General features: G+C 31.9%; 1 protein-coding gene across 1 annotated transcript; it reads right to left on the bottom strand.

Moving 5' to 3' along the window:
* Window positions 1-239: 239 nt before the first annotated feature.
* Window positions 240-27,309, bottom strand: LOC123720204 (claspin-like). The gene is made up of 22 exons (XM_045676741.1): window positions 26,711-27,309; window positions 26,313-26,456; window positions 25,762-25,967; window positions 24,903-25,543; window positions 24,493-24,682; window positions 23,832-24,400; window positions 23,091-23,284; window positions 22,432-22,999; window positions 21,646-21,740; window positions 20,665-20,855; window positions 19,793-19,908; window positions 18,845-18,963; window positions 16,957-17,139; window positions 16,527-16,682; window positions 15,564-15,665; window positions 14,456-14,554; window positions 9,048-9,203; window positions 8,536-8,678; window positions 7,740-7,999; window positions 5,350-5,501; window positions 3,235-4,495; window positions 240-2,459 (listed from the first exon to the last, which is right to left on the bottom strand). Exons 1-21 carry the CDS (start codon window positions 27,125-27,127, stop codon window positions 3,242-3,244), a joined length of 5,955 nt encoding a protein of 1,984 aa, XP_045532697.1. The 5' UTR covers window positions 27,128-27,309; the 3' UTR covers window positions 240-2,459; window positions 3,235-3,241.
* Between the last annotated feature and the right edge of the window lie 414 nt (window positions 27,310-27,723).

Here is a 27,723-nt window from a genome sequence, read left to right as displayed (position 1 = left end):
AATAGTGAGATGATGCACGTCTGTGGGTGAGTTTTTAATCTGTACGGCGTACCCCCCAACAAGTCACTAATTTTGTTATATTATTGTTTATAGCTAGATGGCGTTACTGGATCTACAAAATAAATGGTTTTAATAAATATGTAATTATTACGTATTGTGTTATTCCACCCACACCTAATATTGAAAATATTCAGCAGTTTTTGCTCTCACTATTTTATAAGGGATAAATAAAAAACAAATCAGAAATTCTACATCCATTATATTATCTCAGTAATTAAAAATCACGTTTATTTTATACACAAAAGGAAGTATTATCAAATAACTAAAGTTATGTAAGCATCTAATGTCAAAATATATCAAAAACAAAAGCACATATTGTCTTACTAAAAAAAATAAGCGGTCAAGAAATAATTGTAATTAAGTCCTCATTTTAATAGTAAAACGAAAATTAAACGTATTGTGATAGGTATAAATCAGTCTAAGAAAGGAACTGTCTAACACTTGATGTCAGTTTAACAATAACGATCCGTTACCTTACAACTAAAGAGGAACAATTTAGAACTTAATATATGGTATAAAAATAATACAAAGAATGGCTCACACATCGATATTTGACTAGTATTTGTCCAGTCTACTTTCAGACACGTACAGTCTACTAAAGGATCCTGTGGAAGTAGAATTAGCCCGCCCGCTATAGTAGATTGTATTGCCGTTTGGGTCTTCAAAAGCTTCCGCTTCGAACGCCTTTTGCGTTGAAAAAACTTCATAATTCATTTAAGTGATAATTTTAGGGCTGAATCAATTCATATAACAATCCCAAAAGCCATATAAACCATATATACAAATACCTTAATTAGCTTCGTGATGCGATATGAGTTAAGGGTTTCCCAACAAGGAGTAAAAACCTTTTATAGCTAAAAATAATTATCAATTTCATGTCTTGAATCTTAAGAAACCCTGTGATACTTGAGTATCAAAATATCTTACCTACATAGTATAGTGCTGTAAACTTTACTGTCCCAATGCAATTTACTTTTGGTAAGATAAGTTTATGGCACTATATTAGTCATCCATTCAAAACAACACAGCCCAGTCATGACTAATATACAGTCTTATTTTCAATATCACAACAAAAAATTGTAAACTGACGTCAAATGTAGGGGCAAGTGATTTGGCAGTGTGATGAATATCGACAATTGACCACAAATCTCAATTTACAAGCTGGACTTGACTGACTTTGCTCGCATTGTGTAAACCCAGTAGAAAAAATAATACAATGATAATAATCGGTTCATTTTTCTGTCATAACTAATTACATTTATAAACAATAAGAATTAGTCCAGTCGTATGTAAATTGATGTTTTTGGTCTATGACTTACGACAAAAAAGATCCACAGTACTTAGAATTAAACCTTATCGATCAGTGTGTACACTGGTAACTGAAGGACAGCAGTCTTAATAAAATTAGTCTCATTATTCATACATTACGCGGCATTAGGATTTTTTGTATTGGCAACATTTTCTACCAGCGGTACGCTGACACGGCCATTTTGATTCGATCAAAATCAAATTCACTTAGCCGATTTCGTATGACAAAAAAGGCCTCCTTAGCGTGCCGCTGGTAATGCTAAACACTAATATGTAGATAATACTATAGGATTTTCGAGATTCTAACGGCTTAACGCCTTGAATACTGTGCGTAAACGCTATTATTCTAAACAAAACGCCTAATTTAACCTGTCCTTAGCCTATCTTAAAATTATGAATATGACGTAAAAATGAGAAAACCAATCGAAAACAACACATCTATGCTTACTCACTAAAATGTACTTATAAAACTCCCGACAGATATAAAAGACACAAAAGCATAGACAATTTGTTTTCAATCGTATTTACAAAGAGGCTCGTCACTTTAACTAGTTTAAAACCTAACATTTTAGGACCTGTTTAAAAATTGGAAGTGAAGGAAACAGGACTTAACAAGTCCAGCAGTTTACGTAATTTTAAGTATTGTATTATTGCAAGTATCACTTCATCCATACGGATAAACGTAAAATGATAAAAATTACTTTACGGGATTAAAACGCGTTAACTTTTAAAATCATTGTACTGATCTAATGTCCGTCTCCTAGCATATATTATTTTAGGTAATGTTTGAACTTTTCAAGCTGTAAAGTAGGTTATTATTTATTAAAACTTGATCTAATTGCACCGTTTTAAAAGTGCTTACTCGTCTTTTTACATCGCATAAATTCAATTTGACAGAAAGAGACAAAAAAGTACTTAAGTTAAGAGTGAGGGCAATTAAAATAGTATACTTAGGATATATTTAAACGCGTTTTAATCCCGTAAAATGTATCTTCTTCAAAGAGAAATATTAGAAATAATGTATGAACTAGTGAGTGATGTCAATAGCCTCAGTCTTGAGCCCCACGATACACAGCGCCACCTTTTACAATCTGAAATTATATTTAAAGTTTTAGCCTTTTGAAAGGACATGTGTTTGTGACTAGCAATCGTTTTAAGACCTAGACTTTAAATTGTTTCATCCGACTTGATTTAGCAGTTATCTTTAATGAAATAGTTTGACTTTTCCAGGCTTAAGTATTTTCTATGGTAAACATAAACATGATAAAAATATATTACATAGGATTTTAGTTAATTGTAAAATATCACATTATTTTGTGTACCATTCGTAAGATTTGAAGTAATAAAATAATAAAGCAATGTTTTGTAATGTAGGCGTATAAGTCAAGATTTTAGAGTAGTAGTCAGTAGTCTTTATATGCGGCCTCCATCTTCGGCCGTAGGCATGTGTGTTTCTTATTCATCTTTACTGACAACACATATTATTCAAACCGAAGAAACCAGACTAAGGTTAAGTGAGAAAGGATTTTATACGGTTCGAAATGTTGCTATAATGACAGTTTCTAAGTATATTTTATATATAAAATTTACTATGGAATAGATAAATGAGACAAGGCGAACATCGAGTTTAGCATCAGTGTTTGACCTTTTCAGAAATAGGCAGAATTAATATTGTTTAATTATTCAGACCGAACAGACTGATCTCCTTAAATTTTCTCCATTAAATTAGTCTTTAGTAAATAAATAAAAAATTGTATAAAAGAGAATAACCTGAACTGTTTTGTGTGTTGAAATGTGTTCAGCTAACATGTTTTGTGTAATTATAAATATACCTGTAGGAATACTAAAAATGAAATAAATACTTACAAGTATTTTATGCCTCTGTCGCTTGCTCTATGGGGTCTGGAAGAGGTTCTTCCTTTGAGAGGGATTTCACTTTGATCTCCGAAACAGACTTAATTTCTTCTGCTGTTTTGTTAGTGCCATTTGAACCGTTAATTTCTTTTCCATTTTCTGCAGAAAGCCTTTCTTCTACTTTTTCAACACCATTTTGGCTAATTTCAGTTCCGTTTGTCGCATCACCATTTAATTGAACTTCATTTTCACCCTTCGTTTCTTTTGTGTCATTTGATTCTGATTTTTCTGGTTCGGCTTGTGTCTCTTTTGTATTTTTCGGCACAATTTCTTTTTCGGCTTTCGTTTCCGTTACGTCTTCCGTAGGTTTTGGATCGTCTTCCTTTTTAACTTCAGTTTCGTCAGTGGCCACTTCAATTTTATCAACTCCATTTGTTTCTTTTGACTTTTCAGGAATAGGCTCATTTGAAATACTCTTGTCTTCACTTGCTTCTACTACTTTAGTTTCTTTACTTTCTCCGACTTTTTCCTCTACATCCTTATTTTCTTTGCTTTCAGAATCAGCTGGCTGAATATCAGTTTTTGATTCCACTTTAGTATCCGAAACTTTATCGTCTTCACTGGGTACATGATTTTCGACTTCCATCGATTCTTCAATTATAGGTTTTAATAGAGGCTTCATGTTTTCTAAATTTGCGACATTCTTCATTTTAGATAATATCTCGTCACATTCTTTTTCCAATTCCTCACCTACATTTTGCAAGTTATCTATTTCAGCTGCCGTTTCTGGTTCTTCAACAACCGGTTCCAGCCCTTCAATTATTTCAGCAGCATCAGCAAGCGATTCCTTCTCGTTTGTAATTTCTTCTATTTCTGTGATTACCGCAGGAGGGGTCTCCTCCGCGACAGGACTGTCTTCTTTAACCACTTGGTCTTTTGACAGTTCATTTGCCTTTTTGGAACTTTTATCCTCTGACTTTTCAGCAGCAACACTGCCATTTATTTCAGTTTCCATCTTTTCTTCTTTCTCTTGGCTATCATCAACTTCAGTTACAATTGGTTTAATATCACAAACTGGAGCATCAGTATCCTTAGCATCGGTTATTTCTTCAATAATTGTCTCGCTCTTCGCTTCAACAGCGGCATCATCCACTTCCATTTTTTCTTCTGCTACCTTTTCAGTAGGTGACACCACTTTTTCTTCGGCGGATTCAGTCGCAGTCTTTACGTCATCATTTATATCAGTCTTAAGAACTTTGGCGGGTTGTTCGTCCTGCAATATTAAACAAAAGAGTGAAAATACTTAATAGTAATCAGTAGGATGAGGCAAAGGTAATAGCTTAAAATTATTTTTACAAGGAATTGATAAATCATCTATCAAATATTTATTCATAATTAACTTAGATATCAATGTATAATACAATTAGCATGTATCAGTAATATGGTACAAATTTGGAGGTAAATAAATAATAGATAGCTTTTTTAAACATAACATTTTATTAAACAAAAACAACAAAAGTGATTAAATAGTCACATGGTTTACTAAATTGTATATTTAAAAAATATATATTATTTTCCTTTGACCATCACCAAACAACAATCTACATATAACACCAACTTTTTAGATAAAAGCAGAAACGTACATAAATATGACTCTGAAACACGAATTTGTTAATTTATACACTCGAGAGTGAATAAGGTTTGTTTACAGGCTAAGCATGTATGATAACGTACCGTCAAGTAGAATAGTAAGTGATAAAAATTAAAAGAACTTTCAATTAGGTAATAGTGAACCAAAATACAGGCTATGCTTATGTTACTGGTAGCATACAAATTCTAATTAATGTGCTTCAAACTCATTAAATGAACAGTTAGGAGTTATAGGATGGCAAAGCAGTGTTCAATATAATAAAGCTGACGAAACGCTACGTTTAAAATCTAAATTATTAGAAATATTAACATCATATAAAAATGATAAATGAGACTAAAAGGGTTGGTTGCCAGTATTGAACCAGTGTCGCTACTTTGACACCCCTTTCATTCTTAGTTATCGCTTCCGTAAAACCACATTCCAACCAAGATCTACTAACCTCACCTACTACAAAGCATGCAAATCTAATATGGCACCTGAGGATCGGTCTTGCGTTTGTTTGAGACTGTGAGTTGCCCAAATGACTGAATCACAGGGAATGATTTTTTGTCTTCATCTGTGAGTGGTGCATTGCCTTCTCTTGTGACAAGAGCTGTGTATAGACCAGCAGATTTGGCAGCTTCCGCTTCTGTAATTAAAAACGTATATATTTAGTCTATTTGTTTGTGAGTAAAAGACAGAATGCTGGTACTTATGATTTGAAGGTGAAATCGTTTCTTGAAAAATGGTAATAATAATAATTGTTGCCAACTAATGGTTGCCACCATGACAGGTAAGCAAAATAGGATTGCCAGCCTCGAATAAAAAACTCATGAAATTCCCGACAATATCATATATACTACCTAAATTCACAAGAATTAAAAATGTTAAGTTTTGTTTTTCAGATTGCATTCCAAATACAGGTTGTTTTGTATTTTTTGTCTTCAGGTATATCTGAAAAAAACTGTAGCCAAATTTCCAAAGAAGGAGAAGTGGCTGCTTGACGTACTGTCAACCAAAATTCAACGGCTGGAAAAAGTCGACCGCAAGATTCACCTTGACGATTTGTGTGTGTGTGTGTTAGAACGGAGTTGCCTACTCTTTACTAAAATATTACTTGAGTTACGACATTGATTTTAAGGGCAGCCGTATTACTCTGGAGGATAACGAAGATGGTTTTTTTCTTCAAAAAATGTCAATGCAAAAGGAAAGTATTAATGGATATGACATGGCATGGCGATTTCGATATTTAAATGATTTACAAGACAATCGATCGTTACTTATTTGGATAAGACACACAGGTATTCATTCTACACACTGCGGCGGAAAATGTTGGCAAAGCGATAACTAAAAAGGTGTTCTATCATCTGACTCAAAGGGGCCACGATTGATGTACATACTGGTGGAGAGATGGGTTTTATACCCAATGCTAAATTAATTTTTAGATCTCATTCTAAATCGGGAGATTATCATGATGACATGAACAGGAATAATTTCCTCCTCGATTTTTAATTGTAATGAAAAATGCATCCTACCACACGATAGGTGTCAACAAAGCACAAACTATGTCTAGTAAGAAAGATCAAATGCAGAATTGGATTAAAAGTAAAGGTCTTACTTATTTGCCGACAATGGTAAAAGCTCAATTATATGAGGTTGTGAAAAAGCACAAGCAACCAATTAAATATGAAGCTGACCTGATGCTTGGAAAACATGGTCATAAAGTAGTAGGGCTTCCCACCTTATCATTGCGACCTTAATCCTATCGAATTAATATGGAGAGTACTAAAATGACGTGTCGCTGAAAAAAATGTAGGGCAAGAGGCAAAAACATCGTAAAAATTACCGAAGAAGCATTTTCAAGTATAACTGCTGAAGAGTGTAAAAATAAATGCGACCACGTGAAAAAATTTGATGGTAAATATCTCCATGATGGCATGCATATCTGTAAAAAGTGAAATTGACAATTTTATAATTGAATTAGATGATGATACCGACACATCTGATGATACTGATGAAAGCCATGTTTCAGATGTAGGACCTTCAGACGATCCCACATATAGTAAAAGAATAAATTATTGACGTAAAAAATGGTTTTTTTTATTTCACGAATTTCATGATTTAGATTTTCTACAACCTCGTTAGCCTTTATAGAGTTTCATAACTATGAAATTATGGCTAAAGGATTATTATGAAACGTGGGTAATTTTATCCAGTTTCCCATCCCACGGAGCGCGAATAAACATGTATCTTTAAACCAAATGTCTGCCTCATAATGAAGGTAATTTATCTGTATGCAGTAGTTTACCCCGGATGTTGGTTGTTTGATTTCTTCAAACCGTAGAAACACTGATTACAGTTCTAACAACCTAACGGCGAAGGAAACTATCTCGTGAAACGCACTATACAACGTACCAGACGATGCAGTGCAAAAACAGTTTCAATGTTAGATGCAATTACTATTTTAATGGATAACATATATACAAACTCTCGAGAAAGTTAAAAAAAGCCTTTGTGTTATTTATGGCAACATAATGTCTCAGGTTGATCATCTAATTGTGAATTTTTAAAAATTTCTCAACAAATTCCACAGAAAAATGTTTAAAATTCGATTATTATTATTTATTTAATTACACTTCGTTACACTACAAATTAAAAAAAATTAACATAATAAAATCAAAATCAAAAAGCCTTATCGCTTACAAGCGATCACTTCCAGGCAACCACTGTGAGTAAAGAAAAAAAAGTATTAAATTACATAACAAAAATACATGTTATACACATTTATTAAGACAAAACTAAACAGGAAAAAAAAAAACAAACTAAACTAAAACGATGATAAATTAAAAATAGAATTATTCAAATATATTAAAATATTGTCAAATACCTTTAACAACATCAGTTAAAAACAGCACATCTTCAGCACTGCAACCTATTTTCTCCACTATGGCCTTATAACTTGCTGCCTCCTGCTTAGCACCAACTGCTGTATCGAAGTGGCCATCAATAAACTTAAGCAGGTCTCCAGCTAGGGATTGTCCAAACAATAATTTTTGAGCTTGAACTGATCCAGAAGAGTAGATGTAGATCTTCTGACCGTCAACAGCTCGCCACTGTTCCAATCCTGGTAGAACGTCGTCGTAAACGCTGTAAAATTAAGTTTTATACCTTATTAAGATTTACAAACAATTTACAAAAATTAGAATCACGAATGTGGTCCAATGGATTTTCTCCGTCCGCAAATAACACTCGCTTGTACAGTGAAAAAAATGTGAGACAACCGACATGCCTTAGACTTAATAATTAATGGCGTGTCCGGCACAGAAGTCCGATCATCTACTTGCTTTAAAAAAAGTGATCATGACAAAGTTACAGATGTAGGAGACCAAGACCTAGAGGTTGTACGCCACTGTTTGTTTTTTCGGAAGGCAGACATGATTTCTAATGAACATGAACATTTTTAAAATTAGACCAACCATATATAACGTTTTTGCCCATAAAGCAGGATGACATTTTAAAAGTTGTGTTTACAACATAATACAGTTTAACCAATACTAAGTAAAATTGTTCTGATTGGGTTCTGTGTTGGTAATACATACATACATTTTACGTTATGAGCGTCTGCAGTCATCAACTAACCTACACAACTTTTTGGCTAATATATGTTACTAATAATTACTTACTGGCCCTTGATATCTCCTTTATCATAGCCTTGCTTCCAAATCAAACCTTGAAGCTCTTTCAGAGCACCAACTTTGCGGTCAGAAGACATCTGCCACTTCACATTTTTGACAAGTCCTTCAATCTGGTCTTCTTTTGATGCATCCTGAAAAAATATAGGACAGTTTGACTAATATGATTCCATATTAGATTCTGAAGAACCTCACCTCTTCTGGAGACATCATACAACTTATCCCTTAAATATAATAAAGAAAAATGCACGACACCAAAAGTTACCAATACAAACATTAATCTGTGTCTATATGCTTCACAAAATAGTAGTTGAATTACAGAAGTATCCTCAAAATCTGTATATTTAAACAACATTTTTTTTAATTATTGGCGGGTAAGATATAATAAAAGATTTTATTTAATATTCGCTGGGTGGTTTCAGGAAACTTGAGAATGAAAATAAAAACAAAGATGATTAATGATTATTGGATTATTTCTATTAAAGAAGGTGGACAAAAATTACCTCTCCAGGTATAGAAACAACCCCTTCAACACTTTTCTCTTTATCTTCTAGCGCCAGCTTCCTCAATGCAGTCACAGCCTTCTTTACATCTTCATTCTCCCACTGACTTTCCAGGAATGTCTTCACATTCTCTTCAGCATACGGAAACAACTTGTCCTAGAGAAAAAATAAATTATAACTAGTATCTTCCAACACAAAGATCTTTATCTAAAACAAGCAATCCACCCGGCTTACCAAGTGACTTTTAACATTGAAAAATTATATTCCAAAACCTTCCTAGTTATTGGTGAATATAATAATAATTGCTTTTTCTCAGACTTTGCAAATCCTTCACGAAAGACTTAATTTCGGATTAATATATAGACATGACACAAATAACGTGGCTTTCTATTGGTAAAATAATTTCAAATAAAATTTTCATGTTTATAATTTTAGCATAGAACTTAATATGTTTATCTAAAATTGTTATGTGTGTGTTATGTTATGTTGTATTTAAATCAAAATTGACAAAACCATTCCTTAAAGAATAGCCAGAATATAGAAAAACAATAATTATATAACATCATTGTTCAAATCAACGGTATTCAATACAAACATGCCAATTTCTTTCGAGTTTAAAATTAGAAACAGTTCAATAGTTTGATAAGTTGTTAGTTTTTACACATATATTGCATTAGTTATTGTGTACTTGCATTTTATCATATAGAAGAACGGGAAATCCATGATCACAAGTAGATTGTCAACACTCCGTACGAGGCCGGATTAATAGCAATAAAATAATAAGCCATTTATTTATATATATTATTTTAATACAGTGATGTCGTAACGTCGGTAAAAACAGGATGGCCGTATCTCTTATAAAAGATGAGGCGAGGATGAGGATGTGCGTGAGTAACCTACTCTAGGTTACTCACGCACACGATCGACATATGGATCAAAGTAGATTTGCTGGGGTATAAAATGTTATACCCCAGTGTTCCGCAATGTAGTTTATTCCTTTTATTAAAGGCAATAAATTTAATTGTATTATTATTAATCAGTTTCTACAAAAAAAACTTCTCAAACGGCAAATATTATTTTGGTAACCAAATAATAATTATAGCGTAAATGATAACGATGACCCTAAAAATTGTCATCATCATTATAGTTTCGTAAGATTCTATCCCTAACTGGTACCATCTTATCATAAAAATATTTATTTCTAATGGCGTATATGTCATAAACATAGATTAGCAGGAATACTTTGGGAAAACTAGGTGAACAGTAGCCCACCAAAACCTCCTAACTAAACCACCAAACCTTTTAACCACTTAATATAGGTAGGCTTTATGAGGCCTAATTTCATGCGTGTAATATGAATGTTTATTTCATTTTCATCCACAACGAATTTATTTAAAACTAGTAATAAATACCCCGCGGTTTCACTCGCATTGACACCGGTCTCCGGTGAAGAGTACTAAGTCGGAATATAGTAGATATATTTTTGTTATCATAAAAGTTTAGTTTACTGAGTTTTTAATACCAAAGCAATATATAGATTTTACATTACAACGAATATACATTTCTGATAATATTTTCGAGTTCCGACTCGGGATATGCCAACATTCAATTGCTCATGGGTAAAACAAAAACTTTTTTTTGAAGATATTGATTGATACGTTCTATAATTTATTCTATCGTCAATAGTTTCCACAGTGCAGATTAATTGATGACAGATTTTTTATGGATAATTCTTTCACTAGGGATCCCTATATTTAAAAAAAGTAATATATCCTATCTCAGTGAGTGATGCAGCTAATGGTGAAAGAATTTTATAAATCGATTCAGTAATTTTTGTGTGAAATCATTACAACATACAAACACAAATGTTTCCTCTTTATAATATTGGTATAGATACGAACCTTTTTTTTACTGAATACTACTTTACTAGTGATAAAGTCAAACGTTTTTCATAGTACTTGACTATCTCTGCCCATAATGTATTAGTATAGATAAGTTGTATATTTTTTAGCTGTGAAAAGAAATTAAATTACTGTACTGAAAAGAGCAGGGAACGCGGCTGAACCCCCTCCACGCTCTTTGCTTCTCAGAGTGCCTGGTGAGCAAAAACCACTAAAACCAACTCGATTAGTTGAAACAAGGCCTCTGCAGATGCATCACCATGTATACATTGCGAAAGTCGCACGCTTTTACGAGTAAACCGCTGTGATTTAGGTCTCGACAAAATTTTTTAGGGTTACAGGATTAAAATGCTTATTATACACTTCTAACGTTCGACGACTCATAAATGACTACCCAGTATCCGATTTCTGACTTCACGATAAAATAGTACACGAATATTGAACGCAGTATGAAGAGATACATAGTTTTTTAGCATTAAGTTTTTTATAATTTCTAATAAATATTTACTAGTATGTAATAGAATATATTTGATCTAAACATTTTACAATTTTTATACATGATTTCGCGAATGGTGAGGACCATACATAAACTGTATTTAAATAATAAAATCCGTACTCCAATTTGTCTATTAGTCGATACGGCTTCACATTTTTTTAAAATAACTAAAGTAATAAACTAGTTTTATAAAAGTCATAAAAACCGTGTACAAATGTTTCACTAAAAATCTTCCTACATAAAGATGTTATATTGTAAGATCAGGATTGTACTGTGTTGCTGCTCGTCAGAATAAAGTTCCAACATGCATTTTTTTTATTACAATTATCAATAAAACCCGGGGCAGGGTTTTATTATTAATATAAAACTATGGTCAATGCATTGCTTCGCAGCAATGCTTTCCTATATGTAAAATTGCCGTGTTAAACTAGATATATAGCAGAGCATAGTGAAACTGCATACACTATAGTGGGGTGGGTTAACGAACTTACGGAGTCGCTACCCAAACCGGCTAGGCTGCTAGACCAGCCTGTGTAGATCACAATGCACTGAATATTTAATGCATGTTAATTTACCACTTGAAGGCGTTTACTTCACTACTATAAAGTTCTTATTAATCTCTATATGTTAAATATTACTGCCAGCTATCTAGAAATACATATTTTTTAACATACATTCCTTAGCTTTGTGTAGTTAAGATATTATGTTTTACTACGCTGTTTCTAGCATTTGCCATTAAAGGAGCTTGGTGTTAATTAGTAAGGTATTATTATTATTAGTCATCATACTACGAAAACTGCATACTTTTCGTAATGTAATTACGTTATTTACACACTAACCCATTTTCCGTTTGAAAAAGATACCAGTGACACTGTCACTAATATAAGAACTATTTACTCCAACATGACTTGTTGACTATCTACTCGTATATATGTAACTTTCACCTAGTAAATCTTCATAGCAAGTAACAACTTAAATATTGGATCATTATGCTATTTTTATAGATTTATTTTATTAATATACATTTTTCGTTTTAAATAATTAAATATGTATTGTGGTGTGGGTCTTGTGGCTGGTCAAGCACCAAGATTAAACCCCTTTGCGATGTTTTTGTGTCAGTGCCTAGTTCATTTAAATAATTTTAAACTATATTTTTAAAAAAACTTAAGTATTTATTTACGAAGCAATGGTTTAAGAGATAAAAGGTTTGGTATCATACATTAATTACGTCACGGAATCAACAATAACATATCAAAAAAATTCTATATTCTATATTATTTTGAGATTTGAATTCATCAATAGGGTAACACAATGTACACTTATGAACGTCAATTTACTGACGTAAATACATATTAAATGCTAAATGCTTACAGATAAGTCTCGAAATTACTATTTCCCTAACTACCTACACAGTACTCGTAATTTACTCCTATACAAAAATCTGGTACTATGATATTGCTAGTAAGATATATTCTATGGCAGAAAACCAAAGAGGTTATTATTATCCAGCAGAAAATGATACTTTTTAACTGACCTGTAAAATTTAAAAAAATAAGTCATAATAATAAAAGTTTATTAAAAATAGTACATAATTGGCCTTGTCAGTTATTATTGAATAAATTATATTTTCCATGTTATTGTTTAGGCCGCCAATATTTATTCAGCTCATTGCACAAGCAATGTAGATAATATTTTTGTGTAATATTATTGTCTTTAATCTGGTATGTATATTTTCTTTACTGTTATTTAATTATTAAAAATATGATGATACTAAAAAGTGAACCTACCTATAGAAATAATGTATAAAAATAGGACATTATCCATCCTACTCTCATGAAATCAAATATTTTAAAATAATTAATTTTCAGTTAATAGCCTCCTCTCTTAGGTATTAATTGAAGTCAGTAAAAAATTGTAAATACAGAATATAGCATGTTTTTTTTAAAATCTTGGTTATAAGGGATGGCAGGTATTTAAAACACAACTTTTTAAATATATTATTATTATATTGACAGAAGAGTATATCTGGCTGCAGGTTGTTATTTTATCAGACTAAGAAAGTTAAAGTTAGTTAAAGATTTGACTAGGTAGATATTATGTTTTTTATTTTAAAAATATATATAATGAAACAAGCCTTATTACATATTTATCTATACAGAGTGAATTGTGCATATAATATTTAAAAAGTTAAAAAAACGTATATTAATTACTTAGATAAACAACACTAAATAAGAAACGACAAAATATGGAATAGAAATGTTGTTATAAGTATTGTTGGTTTGTTATCAATCGTAATTGTAATATTGTATTTTGTTATCAAAAATCAACATTGCATTGAAAAGTAAAAGTTGTCTGCAAAAAACGCATGGAATGATCGTCTCGACAACACTTCCGTTAACAACGCGCGATCGTAAAACATGATTTCATTTTTTTCTCTGTCTTGATTTCATATATGACGCGAGATAAAAAAGGACAGCCTATACAACCACGGCACCTATTCATGTAAACTGTTCCACATTTTTTTACCTGCCAGCTGTGTAGAACAGCTGTTCCTGCCGGCAAATCAAGACAACGAAATTTTCGAAACTTGTTTGAATTGAAATAATAATATACTAAAATATATCATTGTTATGAAAGAAAACATGACGTTCATGAAATACATCGATCCAGCAACTCATTACGTTAACTAAAAGCTGTGTTTTTACACAAAAATACCATTGGGTAATTCAATCACCTTAACAAGCTTGATAGTATCGTTATTATAACAATAATTAAATTTATATTAAAACCACATTAAATATTAGAGGTACCATTTTGAAGTTGTCCTCCATGTTGCGAATCCATAAACGCGCCCATTTTGCACACTATTCTACCTTAATAAGTGTGATGATGAGTTAGTTACTCTAGTAAGTCTAAATCATTGTTTTTGCGAACATAATGTAAAGGCGTCTCTTACCGACGAAAAACACATGTTAAAACAAAACACCGGCCGGCCAATTAAATAGACCTACCTTAACAAAGCTGATCGACGTTGTAGTCCCTTCGATGTCCAAAAGCAGAATTTTGCTTTTTTTTACGATATCATTTATTTCTTTTAGTTCATTAGCCATCTTTCAAGCTGTTATAAGTATACTTTAGTAATTCTTGAGATTTTGTAAAAGACTAGAAATTCTACCACACCGCACTACAACCCCACGGAAAAGGGCATCGATTGAACGAGACACGAGAAAACTGAGGACAAGAGGACGCGCGGGATGCGGGTGCAGGTTACACGAGTGAGCAGGATGAATCTGTTTATCAAAGGTTAGAGAAAGATAAAAAACGGAAGGATACGCCTTATAACAGTTTAGCCAACTTAAAGACTTAATTGCAAAAATTGCCAGTTGGAATTAAATGTTTAAGAAATTCAAAAGAATTCAGATTTTAACGATAAAAATTAATAATTTATTATAATACCGTAGTCTGTTATTAACTTATTTTAAAATAAAATAAATACGATTTGTTTTATTTTAAATGTTGTGTTGTTAGTGAACACCGGTTTCCGTGATGTTGATTTTTATTCGGGAACGGGATTATATTGTCTTTATAAATAATATATATGTTTACGAGACCATTTTATTACTACGTAATATTCATATTCTATCTAAGATCTATTTTAACTGAAGAAAATGGCATATAAATTGAATTAAATTAAAAGATTGTCATAAATAAACGAGTTTTAATAAAGTACCTATTAAATATAGTTTAAGTTCTCAGATCTTTAAGCATATGAATATAATTGTTATTTTTAGTTGGTGACGTTATATATTTTACACACTTCTGATGAATTGTAATTACAATGTAGATCATAAATGTTCTTTTATTTTTGGATATCATATCGGCACACTATATAATTTTTACATTGCTTAGATTTAATTATACCATTGGAGCCATTACATTGACTACACAGATTGTTTTTTTAACTAATATTGCATGAATCATGTGATATGAAATGTGGGAGAGTGTCGGCGAAATTGATGTACAGTAAAACCAAGATATATTTACAATTAGTTTTATTAAAAGATCTGTTATATGTCATATATTAAAATAGTAATATTTACAAGTATACAAATAGTTTTAGTCGCGAAGTTGTTCAAACAGTGTTTTCTTGTATTCTTCAGTCTTCATTTTCTTAATAAGTTGTGGTGTGCCTACAGTTGCTTCAGCTTTGCGTTTTTTTACCTGGGAAAAGAGAAATATAAAATAATCACGTTCAGGTAAAAGCTAATATGTTTAGAAGATTATGTTTAGAGATTAATAAATAATAAAATAAAATAAAAATCAATAACTTAAGAGATATAAATTCAGGTATGAATAGATACAGGTGTTTATAGTATTTTTATAAACATATGTTTTTGTAAATTGCATTCATTTTAACCAGTTTTGTATCTAGTTTATGTTACTTATACTGGAACCAGCAAAACCCGTAGGTTGTTTTTTTATTATAACCTGAGTTTAAGTTAATATATGCCTTAAAAAATTAATTAGAATCTGTGTGGAAAGAGAACTGTCGTAGTATTTGAGGTCTCATCAATGTTAAATTACCCTTTTGTCAGATTTCCACACTGCAATGTCAGTTTATTTCGATAGTAAATTTGATACCGGCTAAGATTTTTTTTATAAATAAATAAAATGACGTAATTAAGAATTAAATTAAGTTTGTATAGCCGGCGCCGATTCTCTTTCCGAAAAGACTAAACATAAACCATAACTTGCTATTAACGGGATATATTTTGTTTTTCGCCCAGTTTACATAAAACATTCCAGGAACTAGCCTCGTGAAATACAATGTTCTAGAGGTGTCTGTTGTTCTTCTATTCGACATGTAGGTAACACAGTTTAAATTTATGATTTTAGTATGATGTATTAGTTTCAAAATTGATGCTCTACAAGTCTTACTTACTTTCATCAACTTTTAGATTAAATTTTCATATTATTTTTCAAACATTTCTACTGTGAACTATGCAAAACTTATCCCTTACTGTGTTTCTATTATGGGAAAGTTTTTCTAAGTCACAATCAATTGGAATAAGTATTCTATACCTTTGGTTCCTCATTCTTCGCAGTAAAGACAAAGTTGCCTCGCGCTGAAGCGAGGACTTTAGGTGTTTCCTCGTCTACAACTAAAGGTGTCGCGAGAGCAGCCAGTCTTGCGAGCGCTCCACGACCTCGAGTTAAGAATGACCCGTGGTAGCTTTGCTGTAATTGTATTAAATATTTGATTAAAATTATGACAATTATACTTTTTTTTAACTACTAATGAAAAGAAAACATTATATGTAGTTAGAAATATAAGAAATTTCTACATAAAGGGGAGAATACTTACTATGGTAAACTATTATTACAAAATTGGTAAAGCAGTCGATTTTACATTGTCGACTTTTTAATTCCAATACGTACGTATTTAAGTACAATTAATTCCGTATTAATCCGGTATAAATTTAAATATCTAGTTTCTATAAATAAATAGTACCTTTAAAATGGAAAATGGCTTCTTAGGACTGGGTATATCTTTAGTTTTCTTCTCAATACATTCCATTTCGACCGGGCTTTGCTTACTTTCTGCTATGAGGTTAGACATAGTTCTCGAAGACAGATTCGCTTTGATAATTGTTGTTCTATTTATACTCGTATCGAGATCTTCGCCATTCTCTTGCTGAAAAGAAATTTGGATGGGTTTTGTATAATATATTCTTGTGATGTCAAACTATTTATTATATATATATATATATATATATTTTAATAGACAGTTAGCCGTCTGTGGGCTTTTCCTCAAAATATTTAGGAGTAGCAAGTGCGCACATAAAAATACAATTAAATTCGTGCACCGTGATTCAATGCACGTGCACGATCTCTGGTAGGGAATGCAATCCCGATCTCGCGGGATCTCGATCTCGCGAGATCCCGTGTAATTTTTCGGGATCAATCCCGAAGAATAATATGACGAGATCCCGTTCGAGATTGACGGGATTGGGCTGCAATGGTCAGCGATTCTACACACATCCGCTCGGGACGCTTCACGCGACATTGCACATTACATAGGTTACATTTCAATGGACATTAGATGCCGGTTAGCAGATAGCACTCTTGATACACTTTAGAAGATACTCTTTTTTTAGAAGTTACTTTCAAAATCACCAATTTTAATCTCCTTGAGTTATACCTACTTTGTTTTGATTATGTTCATGTAATTGAAATTGTTAGTTGTTTAGTTCGTAATGTTAAAGGATAAAGGCTTTTGTTTTCTTTCAAATAATATTTTATTTTAATTAACCTCACTATCACAAACATGCAGTTTTCATCGTATTCAGTCACGTGAATTATTTTTTTAAACTATACGAGATCGAAAATTTCGGGATCCCGCCGGATTGATATTTCTAATCTCGAATTCACGATATCGAGTCGGGATTGCATTCCCTAATCTCAGGGTTACGCTTAAGGCACTGCTTCTCTATAAAAGGTTTTTAACCGACTTTTTACCAATTCGACGTGTAGTTTCTTTTACTACGTAAACAATATATATATATATATATATATATATATATATATATATATATATATATGAATCCCTATTTGCCTTGGTCACGACATCAAGCGTGAACGGTTGGACCAATTTCGCTTTGACAAATTTCGGTTGGACAAATTTAAGAATACTTTTGTTACGATGGCAAATTTATTTTTCAGTGCCTTTACAATTCAAACTTTTTTCATGTAACCTTATGGCGTTGGACATAACATTGTCAGATGCGTGCTGCAAATATCGTCAAAGAGGATAAAAGAAATTGAATTTCGTTTAAAATAAATACTTCAATCGTAGTTATTATATTGATAAAATACAAACAGATCAACAAATGTTTTTTCATATGACCAGTTTCATATGCCACCTGTTCCAATGTCGGAATACCAACAAAACTATTTATATACGCGCCAGAAAGAAGACTGCTGTTTATCATAAAGCATTAGGATAATAAACACTTCGTTTCTGAGAAATTTTTTTAGTTATTATACCAATTCGAAATTAATATTCATAGTTAAGACGAGATAACGTCTATCGGGTCCGCTAGTAATTTCAAAAAAGTGCTTTGTACTATGAAAGCATCAAATAAATTTACCATAAGAGTAACTAAATAAACTGTAATAAAATAAACTATAAACGAGAAAAGACATTTTTGTTTCTAAGCGATATACATATTGAAGACAATTATAGTCAGCTGTTGGGATTTTCAAAGAACTTTTTATTTAAATAATCGTTTTAATCATTAAAAGCAGTGGCCTTGATCAGATAATTTGCTCCAAGCCGATATTCCAACTTTGTTTTGATCTGGATAGAAATTTAAATAAAAACTTTGACATATGCATACCATTTTCTTCAAAAATATCTCCCTTTCGTGCCTCTGTTTTCGCCACATCTCCTCTGACTCAAACTCTTCTTCTTGCGTATCACACTCATCTGCTACCGTACCTGATTCTTCTTCACCATCTGAAAAGAAGATAATTTTACGTTATTTGTAACATTTAAAAAAACGTTTAATTTTGAGGTTATATAACCTCAAAATTATTAAACAGTATTGATAATAAAAAAAAATACAATAAGAGATTCTCTTAATCAATAAATTATCTTAATGGAATACATTAATATACCAAATTTATTAAAAGTGAAGAAATTAATTTACTCTGTGGTATATATAATCTGTGAATCAGGTCCCCTTTAAAATTTATCAATTTCAAAGCCTTTGTTTCAGCCAGTACAAGAGAAAGTTTACAAAAATATCTCTATATATATAAAATTCTCGTGTCACAACGTTCCCATACTCCTCCGAAACGGCTCGACCGATTCTTATGAAATCTTTTATGCATATTCAGTAAGCCTGAGAATCGGCTACTATCTATATTTCTAACCCCTAAGTGATAAGGAGTGTCCATCCCAAATTTTTATTTTTTAGACAATTTTTTTTGTTCTTAGTTTTTATGACCATACAAAAATACATAAAACCCTTTATTGCCACCGCTCTACGATCAACCCCTATTTTTTTATTATAGGAGATAGTTATTATTATTGAACTAAAAAAATGCTCCTATAAATATTATACATGGCAAAACAACGTTTGCCGGGTCAGCTAGTATATGTATATAAGAGTTCTTTTAGAAGGTTATGTTACACGGCTGTCTTCTTGTACAGCTTGCATTTGTGGCACGAAGGCCTCCTCCAGCTGCTTTCAGTGCTTCCCCTGGTAAGTCTTTACCACAGAAACCCGTGGCAGATGGGCAGATTAAATATTTATAACAAATTTTATTAAAAGTATACATACCAACATTCCTCCATTTAAATTTCCTTTGTCTATGCCCATCACCGAGATCCGCGTCTTCAAGTAACAACTCTTGTATGAGACGAACTTCCCTTTTGTCCTGATCTAATACTTCTCGCCTGTAATTAATATTATTGATAACAAAAGCTGAAGCTGGGAACTTTTCTTCCCGATTAAAAAGCATGTGTGCAGGAAGATTGTGTTCTTCCTTGTTACTATAGGGAATGCTTGACCTGAAGGCCCCAGTGGCTAAGATAGATGCTTGCTTTGATATTTAGAATTGACCTTTTATTGTCAGTTGAAGGAATTGACAAAACACAATGCCTGTATAAATATTTTATTTAGCTTATTTTCCTGAGACTCTTTTTTTATTAGATTTGCATTGTTAAAAAATTTTATATTTTGTTAATAAATGAAATCCTTTTGTCAAAGTAACAAAAGGAACGTATTTTATATGTATGTATTACTTTTTTATAGACTACATAAAATTCCATTTCCACAACTGAACGTTTTCTAAGGCAGTTTTTGCCGCGCACAACCACTATGTGGAACCAGCTGCCCACTGAAGTATTTTCGAACCTATTCCGACCTAGGGTCCTTCTAGAAAAAAGCGTAGAAATTCTTGAAAGGCCTGCAACGCACTTGCGAGCCTTCTGGAAATGTGAGTGTCCATGGGAGGCGGTATCACTTAACATCAGGTGAGCCTCCTGTCCGTTTGCTTCCTATTACATAAAAAAGTAAAATATGACGGCTATTAAAACTAGATTTAAGTTTGATTGATATTATAGAATACGGGCCTTAATGTCGATTCTTGGCGACAAATATTCATCTTATATCTAGGAAATCCAATGTTTTTCAAATAATTGAGATCTCACATATGTATCTGCCCCAACTCGCTCTGCAGCTTCCCTTGGTTGAATACATCATCGTCTCCCTCTTCCCGCTCCATCCGGTCCAAACCGGCTTCATCTTCATCACCAGACCCCGCCCATTCATCCTCTGATGTCAGTTCTGCTTCATTTTCAAAGAACTCCATCTTCCTTTTTTTAGGCTGGACTACTTCTACCTATAAATATATATATAAAGATATCTTAATCATCATCATAAACCCTCTAACATAGCAAAGGGATTTAAAAAAGTGGCATCTTTTATATCTGGGCCTCAGCTTTCTGTATCTGTTTTGTGACCTTTGTTTTTCACAGACAAGTTGGTGACCAGCCTTTGGTATCTGACCCACGCCGTCTACTGTATGAATCTAAAGCATAACGGTTTCCTCACGATATTTTCATTCACCGTACAAGGGAATTTGATATGCGCACCAAGAAAGTACATTTGTGCACAGCCGGGGATAAGAACCTACGACCTCAAAGACGGCACGCTAATGCCAACACTGCTTTTGGGAGATAATATGATGGACTTAATTAGTCCATCTTTTAATCTAAAAGTAACTTGCCCGGGCTTGTACGGTTAGACTTTTATTTTTCAAACATTTAGGTTTTTTATTATTATATTGTAGTGTAAATAAATAAAAATGAACTCAAATATTTGTGACTACAATACATCCCCTAGGGAGCGTTCATGTATTACGTTACGCAATTTTAGGATTCTTGACACAACCCCCCCCCCCCCCCCCCCAATAGTGAAACGTTTCGTGACCACCCCAAGTGACTCTTTATACCTAAAACTTACCAAATAATATAAACAATAACGCGTAATTCAATTCCCGCCCCGCATCGTAACGTTTTACAAGAGGACCTCCCCCCCCCCCCCCAATTCGTTACGTAATACTCGAACGCTCCCCTATATTTTTCTTTCAATCTTTCCTCTGGATTGGACTTCTTTAGAATTTAACTTACCTCATTCTCCTCTGAATCATATTCATAAAGCTTTTCACCGACATCACCATCTGATTCATTTTCTTCGTCGGTTTCTATTTCTTCTTCCTCATCATCTAAAAAAGTAATAAAAATTAACATTTATCAAAGTTTTTTTTTTATCTTTTGTGTATATTTTTTAAAGCAAGTATTTAATGAGCTTCCTGTGCCGAACCCAAAACAGTTAAATTGTATGTAACTAAATCCAGGATTGTGATAAAGCTGTTCCTTTGACCAGCCCTTATGTAAAGATAACTTTAATTGATTTTATTTTTGAAGTAAAACTACTTTATCGGCGTTGGAAAAAATATTACCGTCACATTTTTCCGTTAACGATAACAATTATAATAGTAATTATATTACAGTTAATGAAATTCTGTAATAATCTTAGTAGTAATAAGGTAAAATGAAATAATTGTATTATTTGTATTCATGCCTATGATAATAAAAGCCTTTTGTTAAACTTTATCTAATTTAAGTTTATTTAACCAATTTCTGTAACGTTGCATATAGTAGATTGTTTTTCTAAAAATAAGGTCATAAAGAAGTTTCACTTCTTACGTGTGTACACTAATACACGCACATATTTTTTTCCTTTGCGTATGTTAGGTTTTCCTGTAAATGCCTGTCACATTAAAGCTAGTATTTATTTATGTGTATACCAAGCATTAGTAACTTTAAAATTTGGGCTCGCGTGCTTTGTCGGCTTATCACGAAAATACACTTTTATAAAGCTTGTCACATTGTGTTTTAACAAAATATACATACCTGATATTTGCAAAGCCCGAATCTCTTTCCGTCTCTTCTTTTTCTTTTTAACTTCTTTCTCTTGTTCCGTTTCATCGTCCGAATCAATCACTAATTTCTTTTTAATTTCACTTGGTGGTGCGAAAAATTTATACTGCTTAGGTTTATCGAATTCTGGCTCATCTAATTCGTCTAAAATAGATTTTAAAAGAGTCTCTTCTCTCTTACTTTTTTGTTCTATATTTATATTATCTATGGTACAATTTTCAATATCTTTATTACAGTTATTCTCTTTAGGCATATGTCCTAAATCTGACTGTAAAGTTGGCATGCCTTCTGTGTCCAAACTTGCAGTCGGCAGTAACTCCTTTGGAATTGTTGAGCTTTCGGTGTCCAATTTTTCTGTTGATGACAAGTCCTTTTCATTTATTTGAGAAACAAATTGGTTATCATAGAATTTTCCAGTGCAAAGTGCGACAACATCATCAGTGAATTCTAAAGATGGTGTAAGTTGAGATGTTTGAGTTGGAACTATGATACTTTGGGAGAAACTACCGGAGCACATACCAACTATATCATCCAAACTTGCCTGGAAATTATTTTTTAATAATTAAAAAAACACATTAAATGTTCTCATCACATCAAAAACTACAGAATTTCATCAAAATAAATTAACTCACATTATCATTCTGGGTTTCACAAATAATAGGTATTGGGCCATTTTCCTTATCAGTGTGTGAGAGTATAGAAAATGTGCCCAACTCCTCAGTATTCATTCCCTCATTATTTTTGCTTAACATCAGCACATCACACTCTTGACTGGGGAATAGATCTTCTGAAGACTTATTTGTTTGAGCTAATTGCAGTTCATCATCTGAAAATATTTAGTTAAAAATTACTCTTTGATACATGCTTTAAAGACATAATTTCTGCTAATCTGTGCGACCATGGTTAAATTTTAAATAGCTAGATTACCTTTTACGACGTTCACAACTTTGCGGCAATATAGTTCTACAATAATTTTGATAATATGTAGTATGGAAAAATATATGTATATGTATAAGAAAATCTTCTTGTAAATGAAATTTTATGTTTGAGTTCAAGTGTATTGTTGAATTATTTAGATTTATAATTACTTTTTTAATATTTTTGTATTGTGTATATTTATATGTGTGTGCAGGACAACGTCTATCAAGTCCACTAGTATGTAAATAAAGGAAATGACGCCTTAAAAAAAATTGATATTGGTTTTAAAACCGCTGCGTCGACTCATACCTGACCTGTCTCATAAATAAAAAAAGATACATTTTTGATTCGAATTCACGTGTATCGGTTTATATCTCGCTCTAAAATTGTTTGTTTTGTTGAAAATCCATCTTTTTTTTATCGTAATATGAAGATATTACTATGTTAAACAATACCTTGTGATATTTTATCGTCATGGTGCTCCACAAGTAATTTATTTTCATCTTTATTTTCAACATCTTCATCATCAGAATCTTCAAAAGCCTTAAGGATCCGGCCTTTCTTAGCCTTCGGTTGTTCTAGTTCTTCTTCTGATTCACTGCTACTGTCACTTTCCTCATCATCTTGATCATCATTGGCTTCAATTTCTTCATCGACTTCATCACCATCATCATCATCAGATTCTTCGGCCTCATCATCAAGCATTGGATTACGCTTTGCCGGTTTATCGGTCATATCAACATCATCTTCAACTAAATCTTCACCTTCATCGGCACCCTCATCAATATCATCGTCAGCACTATCATCAATTTCACCTTCAACTGTATCCTTTTCTTCAAGACCTTCGAGTTTTGCTTCAATTTTGTCAATATCCTCAACGGAATCATCTCCCAAAACCTCTTTTTGTTCTGACTTTAATATTTTTTCCTCTTCAAGCCGTTTAGTCCATTCCAGAGACCTTTGCTCAGCAATTTCTTCTTCTAGTTGTTGTTTTAACTTAATATGTTGTGTGCCTGGCTTATATCTGTAAAATATAAAAATTTGCATTACATTTGTCAATAAATATTTGATGTGTTCCATTATAATTAAATAATAATGAAAAATTGAGGAACTTACTTTTTCTCTCTATCTTTCTCCATGTCCTCCTGGTTCTGCAGCTTAGCAAAATATGTAAACCTTTCTTTTAGTAGTTCTATGCCTGTAGGTTTTCCAGTAGAGTCATCATCATCATCTAAGCTAATAACCATACCTGGAGCACCCGTTAATTTTGGTTTAATTACAATACTTTTGTTTACCTTGGTATCATCTGAAAGAAATAGATTATAGTCTATATAATATATTTTACAGTTAAATATTGAAACTTTATATTTTACTACTACTTAACTCTAAGGTAGATAGAAATATCCCTAAATGATTACGTAACTATTTTAAAATGTTTTGAATTAATCTTATTATATAATATAGTCTTATCTAATATATATTATATAGGAAAAGAATGTGGAACTGCTAATACGCAGTACTATTACCTGTGACAATCTCGGCATTTTCAATAAGAGTCTCTAGATCTTCACAATTTAAGTCACTATCTGAGAATGTATCTATATCCCCATCAGTGATTTCCTGTGCAGTATTCGTTTTTGTACATGGTTTTTCTGAATCAAAATTTATAGCTTCATAATGCAACGATATCATCTGACTGTCATTATTTTGATTATTTTTTTTATTATTTTCTTTGTCTTTAGGTTTATCATCTACTGAAGTATGTGTTACTATTTTGTCATTGACATCAGTATGTACAAAGTAATTAGATTTTTCAGTTACAATATCATCTACTAGTTTTTCTTGAGTACCATTTTCTGAGATATGTTCAACTATATCAACAATTATATCTTGTTTGCAACTTTCTTCTAAGTTATTTAAAGGGGAGGGAGAGGAAGACTCATCTTGCATTTTACTTTTATGATTACTAATAGTTTCAACAGCAATTTGGTCAAAACTTGTATCATTCTCTTGTGCTATGTTTTCTGTGTCAACTTGATTATCTTCATCTTCTTCATTTGCTTGATTTGATTTGTTTACATTTGAATTTTCTTTTTCTTCATTGTCTTTGTCAGACTCACTTTTACACAATTCCATCATTTCTTTTTGCCTCTCCTCTAACATCATTCTGAAAAGGTATGAATATTATGCCTCTACAAAGTGGATCTTCCCTATTATTTTAGTAAATAATCAATTATGCTATATATATCAGCAATTTTATTAGTAAGTAATAAATATAAATAAATTCACCATATTTTATAGAATACTATAGATATCAGTAAATCATACTGTGCTGCCAAGTGGCAGTAGTACTTTATTAGGTATAGTAAATAAAATCATTCTTACGCATAGTGTTTTAATTGCTCCTCATTCATTTTAATAGGTAATGTTTTTCCATCACTGGAAACAGCAGGTTTTCTACGATTCATAATATCTTTAAGAGATAATGCTTTGGGTCGGTGATATGGAAGAGAAACCTCTTTTTCTCTTAACATTCTGTTGGACTCACTCTTGATTTTTTGCATGTTTACCATGGCTTCTTTTGCTGACATCTAAAGCAATTACATTAAAACTCATTTAAATCTCAATTTTAAATGAGTTTAAGCATTATTATTAATAAGATCCCACAACAGTGTATTTTAATTATGTAAGCAAGGATTTTTTGTAGATCTAATGTAACTGAAGCTAGAGAATCACTCTTACTTAAAAATCATTGCAATCTTGGAAGAAAATACCTAGAAATCAGGTTTTTGAGCAGATTTTTAGGTAATTTATCAACCCATTGGTTGCTTGCCTACAAAAACTAGATATTTTTATTTTCAGGGTTTATCAGTCCCAGAAAATTATAATTAATTACTTAATTCAACCAATTGAACAATAGTATAATGGTTACTTACTCGTATTGGTTTTGATTTCACAGATGGTAAGTTAGATTTAGAACCAATCAATTTCTTTATGGCTGTTATACTATTTCCTTCATCATCAGATTCATCAGGATCACACACTGACAAATTAATGTATGCTGATGTTTCTTCTACATTCTGTAAAATATTGTTTAATAATGAAATATGTGACAAAAAATAGTGATTTTAAAAATTTACATTTTTGTAGTACAATATTTTATTATTATAGTTAACTAGTAATTAATTATAGTAAACCCAAGAACATCTGTATAATATAAGTCAATGATTTAATAACAATAAGATAATTTAAATATAAAATAACCACTAAACAAGGATTATAGAAAAATATATAAAATACAAAAATCAGCATAATAAATGAAATAAAGAAATACCTCTTTATATTGAGATAATTCATCCCCAGTGTCATTTCCATTCAAAGTTTTTGAATGTGATTTCCTATTTTTGAATTTGTGAAATTTTTCTTTAAATTTTTTCTTACCGTCGCGTTTTACGACATTGTTCCTTGGTTCTTCTTTATCACTATCGGATTCAGTATAATTGTTTTTAATTCTCGACTTACGAATTATTGGAATAGGTTCTTTGCATTCGTCATTATTATGTTCGTCCGAGCGTGCAGGCGATAAACTAATACTTTTGTTCGAATCTCCAGGGAAGTATATTTTACGCTTCTTTACGAGATTGAAAGAATCTTCTTCATCACTCGACATGATGGCAAGGTTATCTTTAACACGATCGTTTGTAACCTCAGGCATTTGTTCATTCAAAGTAACTATTTCAAAAATATCCATCACAGCATGTAATATTAATAGTAAGCAATTTGGCAAATTGGCTACGTAAGACTTACATCGTATCCTTAACACCTTTGTTAATAGATGATAACATCTATGAAGTTTAATTTAAAAATTATTATAATTTACCCTCAGTTTCAGCGAAAAGACGATGAAACCTTTCTTTTTCGTACACAGTATTTTTTATTTAATTAATTTACTAAATGTTTAAGTTTTACAATGTACAAGACAAAACAAAAATTCTTTCGCGCGGTATTTGCTGTCAGATTAGTAAGGCAAAATATAGATACACTATATATTATATGACCGTAGATTAAAATACTGTGAGGCTCTATTTCTTTGAATACATTTTATTTGCTCCGTTAAGTTAGCAACTAGCGTTATCCAACAAAACTTGGGCTATGTCGTTACAGAAATCCTATTCAACAATGATTATAATTTGTGTTGTTTTGCTCAAACGTGCAACTTAATTAATTAATTAATATACCTTATGAATCTGTTCTTTTATTTGTAACTATCGTTACAGTCCGGTCCATTTATTTTACATGCTGATGTTATGTTGACAATAGGAATTAAACAAATTTGCTGAATTATCG

The sequence above is a fragment of the Pieris brassicae genome, chromosome 2, assembly GCF_905147105.1.
Source record: "Pieris brassicae chromosome 2, ilPieBrab1.1, whole genome shotgun sequence".
Taxonomy (NCBI): Eukaryota; Metazoa; Arthropoda; class Insecta; order Lepidoptera; family Pieridae; genus Pieris; species Pieris brassicae.
The sequence above is the reverse complement of the archived record's forward strand: the minus strand, read 5'-3'. Positions and strand labels throughout refer to the sequence as shown.